At 42.9% G+C, this 6000-nt stretch overlaps 1 protein-coding gene across 1 annotated transcript in view; it reads right to left on the reverse strand.

Moving 5' to 3' along the window:
- Window positions 1-4517, reverse strand: part of MRPS31 (mitochondrial ribosomal protein S31) — a 29420-nt gene extending 24903 nt beyond the window's left edge. The window contains exons 1-2 of the mRNA XM_036742590.1: window positions 4326-4517; window positions 522-827 (exon numbers count right to left, since the gene is read on the reverse strand). Coding sequence (XP_036598485.1) covers window positions 522-827; window positions 4326-4450 — 431 coding nt within the window. The 5' untranslated portion in view covers window positions 4451-4517. The remainder of the gene's footprint in view (window positions 1-521; window positions 828-4325) is intronic.
- Between the last annotated feature and the right edge of the window lie 1483 nt (window positions 4518-6000).

Here is a 6000-nt window from a genome sequence, read left to right on the forward strand (position 1 = left end):
TCTTTGACTCCTTTGACAGCCTTGTAATTAATTTTCCTGACTCCATCTGTTCCTATTGTAACCTACTTACATACTTAGTAGCACATATTCATGAATCATTGTAGCTGAAAACATTTATTCCCTCAGTAGAAAATTTCTGAGGACTTAAATTTATTCTCTATAGCCTGAGGGCTTGTCATGTGGGTTTGTCAGAGGGCCTATACTCGAAGCCTATCAATCTTAGCACAACCTACCAGAGTTTATACTCCAGTGGGCATAGTCTTGGGAGAATCCAGGATCACCTACAGGTCACAATGAAGTACTGGAATTAGATTGGAATGGAGGGAGAGCAACATGTATTTGTTATTAAAAAGCTCAAATTTAGGAGCAGCTAGGTAGTGCAGTGGATAAAGTAGCAGCCCAGGAGTCAGGAGGACCAAGTTCAAAAAGCACCAATTTAAACAATACAAATTCAAAGGGAAAAAACACGGAGTATCAAAACCATCATTATCAAAGAACGTTCAAATGAAAATTCAATTTACCTCTCAGGTGAAGAATCTTCCACAGCTTTCCGACTGACAGTACTTGTTCTCTCCAAATTTTTAACTTCCCCCTTCCTCTGTGTCTTGGTTGTATGAGTTTTTGTGTCCTGTACCATGCTTGATCTATTTAATTCAACTTTCATGCCCTTTATAATATTCAACAACTTCCTCTTTGCACTTTCCTTTTCATTATTCTGGCTCCCTGGAACACTGCCAGAAATCTTCGCAACAGGAATAGAAGACTCATCTTTCTTGCTGTAGATCACACTGTTTGTGCTGAAACACCTTTGGATTTTGTATTCTGTCCTAGGAAAGAAATTTTGAAGAGACAAGAAAAGGAAAAAGAAATGTGTATATTACATGAAGGTAACCCAAGAATTTACACCTATTTGCTACTCTAAATGGCATTCAGGACTTTGAATCTATACTTTTTAATCAAAAATGGAACTTTTTCCCCTCAAAACCTTAGCATTTAATAGCACCACCTTTACCTGTCAATAGCACTACCATTCTCCTAGGTCTGAAGCTTTAATCATCTTTGATTCCTCACATCTAATCACTTGTTAAGTCTTACTGATTCTGTAGTGGAAATCTCTCTCCAATCTATCCCTTTCCTTTACATTCCCACTACACGCCTATGCTACCCCCTGCACCTTTTACATAGACTCTTTCAACAGACTTCTACCTGATTTTCCTGACACTGTTTTCCTATTCTAATCAATCCCATATACCAGCAGTTATCTTTCTCATGCATAGCTCTCTTTAGGATAAAACCTTCCAAAAAAAAAAAAGTCTTCTATGGCTCCCTAATACCTACTAAAAGCAGTTGGCATTCAACAATTTCTAGCCTTATTTGATACCAACCTACATGTCTAGTATTTTAAAGTTTTTTTTTTCATTTATTTTTCAATTAACATTCATTTTTTTTCCTCTCCCTTACACTTCCTCATTCTCCCATTCCCCAGTGGGGGAGAAAAAAAAACAAAACTGTTGTAACAAATATGGTGAGTCCAAAAACATGTCTTATTCTGCTTCTTAAGTCTATCACCACTCTGTCAGAAGATGGGCAGTATGGCTCTTCATCAGTCCTCTGCAATAATGGATTGTGGCTGTGTCGATCAGAAGTCTTAAGTCTTTCAAAGTTGTTTGTCATTACAATTCTGTCACTGTATATAGTGTTCTTCTGGTTCTCACTTCACTCTGCATTGTTTCATACATGTCCTCCTAAGTTTTTCTGAAACTATCTCCTTCCTCATTTCTTGTAGCATGATACTATTCCATCATGTTCATATATCACAATTTGTTTAGCCATTCCCCAGTTGGGGGGCACTCCTTCAGTTTCCAATTCTTTGCCATAGTATTTCTTTGATTTCTTCAGAATACAGACCTAATCATGGTATTGACTGGTTAACGCACATTTGGTTTAATGACTTTGGGAGTTTAGCTCCAAATTACTTTCCAGAATGGGTATAAGAATCCACAGCTCCACTAATAGTACGTTAATATGTCTGTTTTCCGGCAGCCCAATAACTCTCATTTTCCTTTGTCATTTTTGGAACCTCAGAGCTGCTTAAATGTACATCTTTAAAAATGTGTTTATTTATTTATTTTTAGTTTTTGACATTCACTTCTATAAAATTTTGAGTTCTAAATTCTCGTCCCCTCATGCAATCTGACATAGGCTCTATGTATACATTTGTAGTAAACATATTTTCACGTTAGTCATGTTGCAAAAAAGAATTAGAACCAATGAGAGGAACCACAAGAGAGAAGAAACAAAAAAAATATAGTGCAAATAGTATGATTCGATCTGCACTGAGATTCTATGATTTCTTTTTCTGGATGTGGACAGCATGCCCACCATAAGTCCTTTAGAGTCATCTTAGATCCCTGCATTGTCGAGAAGAGCCAAGTCTATCAAGCTCAGTCATCTTACAATGTGGCTGTTACTGCGTACTATGTTCTCCTGGTTCTGCTCACTTCACTCAGCATCAGTTCATCTAAGTCTTTCCAGGTTTTTCTGAAATCTCCCTGCTCATCATTTCTTATGGAACAATACTATTCCATTATATTCGTATATCACAACTTGTTCAGCTATTCCCCAATAGATGAGCATCCCCTCAATTTCCAGTTCTTGGCCACAACAAAACGGGCTGCTATAAGTATTTTTGTACATGTGGGTCCTTTTTCCTTCTTTATGATCTCTTTGGAATACAGACCTAGTAGTGATATTGCTCAGTCAAAGGGTAAGCCCAGTTTTATAGCCCTCTCCAGTTGGTTGGATCAGTTCACAACTCCACCAGCAACGCATTATAGTGTTCCAATTTTCCCACATCTTCTCCAACATTTATCACTCTCCTCTTCTGCCATATTAGCCAATCTGATAGGTATGTTGTGGTACCTCAGAGTTGATTTTCATACATTTCTCTACTTTTTATCTAGAGCACATTTTCATATGGCTTTTGATAGGTTTTTCACTCTTATTTTTCATATACTATGCTTCGGCCAAACGGAAAAACTCACTATTCAAAAAAATCATGCAGGTCTTTCCTACAATATTTTGTTTGTACTTCTGTACTTGACAGTAACAGGTCTTCTAACCCCAACAAGAGTGGGAAGCTTATTCATTTTTGTATTCATTCCTTCAAACATTACTATATGCAGGGGAATGCTATTAGGCACTGAAGACACAACACAGACACTGAGGATATGGCACAGATCTCCTCCTAAGGCCTTGAGGCCGCAAGTTCACCGCCCCAACAGTAAAACAACTAAGCTGTCCAGAAGGAGAAGCTAAATGCAAAAAATCATGTGAAATTTGAGGGAAGAGGTCACTTTGTTGGGGAGACAATGCTGACGAATGCCACATGGGCCAGTTTTTTCATCTGTAAAATGGGGATGATTACAGCACCTACATCACACGGTTGTTGTGAGGCTCAAATGAGACAACATACATAAATCACTAATAAGTGTTGGCCTCAGTTATTATTCATGAATGAGATGACATCTGAACGGGAATGGAAACCTTCCAGGTACGACAATGAAACACACGCAATGAGGATGGGGGCAGAACCAGGACATACATCTAGCTCGGCTGGAACACAGCATATGATTAGGGAAATCTGTTGTTAAATCGCTTTTTTCAGTTGTCTCTGACTCACTCACCCCATTTTGAGGTTTTCTCGACAAAGATGCTGGAGTGGTTTGCCATTTCCTTTCTCCAGCTCATTTTACGGATGAGGAAACTGAGGCAGAGAGGGTTAAGAGACGTGCCCAGGGTCACACGGCTAGTGTCTTGAGGCCAGATTTGACTCCAGGCCCAGCACTGTGTGATAAAACTCGGGAGGGCCTTGCACTGGGGGTGGAAAGACCAGGAAGTTAAAATAAAGGCTTAAATTCAACACACTCGTGGCCGCTCGCGCAAGAAGGGGTTGGAACGGGAGCTTTATTCCACCAAGGACCTAATACGATTCTTCAAGGCTAATTTAACGAGTAATATTACACATCAGCTGGCCTACCCTTGACCCTACAGGAAAATCACGGAGAGGGGAAGGGTGTTTTTTTTTAGCCACCAAAGCCCGCAGGCGGCGAGGAGGCCGGCACGAACCCGGCGGCCGCAAGCACACCGGTGGGGTCAGGGAGGGCCCAGGGGTAGGGCCGGGCAAAGGGGTCGCGGGGAAGGAGGCGAGGGACAAGGCTCCGGGGGCAGAGGTCACGGGGGCGGGGCACGAGGCCCGCGCGGTTGCCAGAGTGACCCCCCCAGGCTCCGCGGGCGGGGAGCGGAGGGAGAGAGGAAGGCGGTACCTGAACGGGCCGGGGACGGGCCGCAACACCCGAGTCTCCGTCGCCGCTTCGGGGCCACCGGGGATGCAGGGAAGACGAAGGAGGAGGGGGCGGCTGGGCCCGAGAGCCGAGACGCGGGAGAACATAGCGGCGGCGAATGAAGAAACCGGCCGGAAGCCACGCGTTCTCTCCGCGGAACAACACTGCTCTCTTCCTCCCACCTCTTCCGTGTGCGCTCCCTTCCATCCGGCTAGCTACGGAGTTCGGTCACTTGGTTCCGGGGCTGCCAGGAATCACACATGACGTCACCAGCCTTGGGAGTGGAGCGCGCCTGCGCGGCCCGGGGCTTTAATTGCCTGAGGCGCACGCGCTGGTCTCTAGCTCTTGTTAATTTTAGTGACTCTGCACCCTCCTCGGGAGTAACTAACCATCTTAGGATCCTAGGATTTAAGGCAGGCAGGGACTTTAGAGGCCGGCCTAATCCAGTTTTCTTATTTTACTGGTGATGAAACTGAGTCCCAGAGAGGTTAAAGGACTTTCCAAAGTCATACGGGGGGCTGGTGACCCAAAGCCTGAGTTTGACTCAAGGCCCTTGGACTTCAAATCCTGACAATTTACAAATCAAGGAGAAGATGGAGAGGGTATTGAAAGGCTGGATACCTTTGTGCCGTTCTCAGCTCTACTCGTTAATTTTACCTTTTTTGACTTTGGGCAAATCTCATCCCAGCTGAGCCATACCGGTCTAGCGCAGACCTAGAGTCAGAAGACACGAGTTCAAAAGTGCGTTGAGACGCTGGGCGAGTAGCTTAACCTCTTTCTGTCTCAGTTGTTTCTTTTGTAAAGTAGGGCTAATAACCGTAGCTCTTTTGTAAAATGGGAATAACCCCTCCAGGGTTGTTGGGAGGAGAAAATGAATGCCATACGTGAAGTTCTTTGCCAACTGTAAGGCACTATTATTATCCTTTTTTTTTTTCCCCTGGGTCTGTTTCCTCCGCTGTAAAATGAAGGGGCTGGATTAGATGATGAGTAAGATCTCTTTGAGTTCTAGATCTTAATAGTTCTGTGAAATCGCAGAGATAGTTAATGTCATTTCCCTCTAAGAAGGGAAAAGGACCTTGGAGAGCACCTTCTCTTTCAACCCTCCCCAACTAATAAGCACACCTTTTCAAAGCACCTTCATGGCTTATTATGATTCTTACAACAACCCTAACATACGGGCAGGGTAAGTATTAGTATTTCCATTTGACCGAAGAGGAAATAAGCTCAGTGGTTTAGTGAATTTCGCAAGGTCATATAGCCGCAGAACCTGAAGCTAACAGTGTTCTTTCCTCCATGCCTCAGGCCCTTAAATTAGCCCATTTCCTCCCCTGGTTGGACACACAATCTAATGGAGGGAACCATTTGTTTATAGTAATCAATCAACATGCATTTGTAGAATATCTTTTATTTGCTAAGGTCATATATAAACTTGCATTTATGCTTTGCAAATCCCCTTCTTCAAGAACCTTATGGGGCTGGGTAATGCAAGGATTATTTCCATTTTCTAGAAGTGACTTGACCAGGATTGCATAGTAAATATCATACTCAAGTCTACTGATTCCAAGTTTAGTACTCTTCCCAATACAGCATATTACCCTAGGTGATAGCTTCAGAGACCAAAAGAAGAAAATGTTCATTTTTCTTTCCCTTCTGGAGG

This window comes from Trichosurus vulpecula, chromosome 2, assembly GCF_011100635.1.
Source record: "Trichosurus vulpecula isolate mTriVul1 chromosome 2, mTriVul1.pri, whole genome shotgun sequence".
NCBI lineage: Eukaryota > Metazoa > Chordata > Mammalia > Diprotodontia > Phalangeridae > Trichosurus > Trichosurus vulpecula.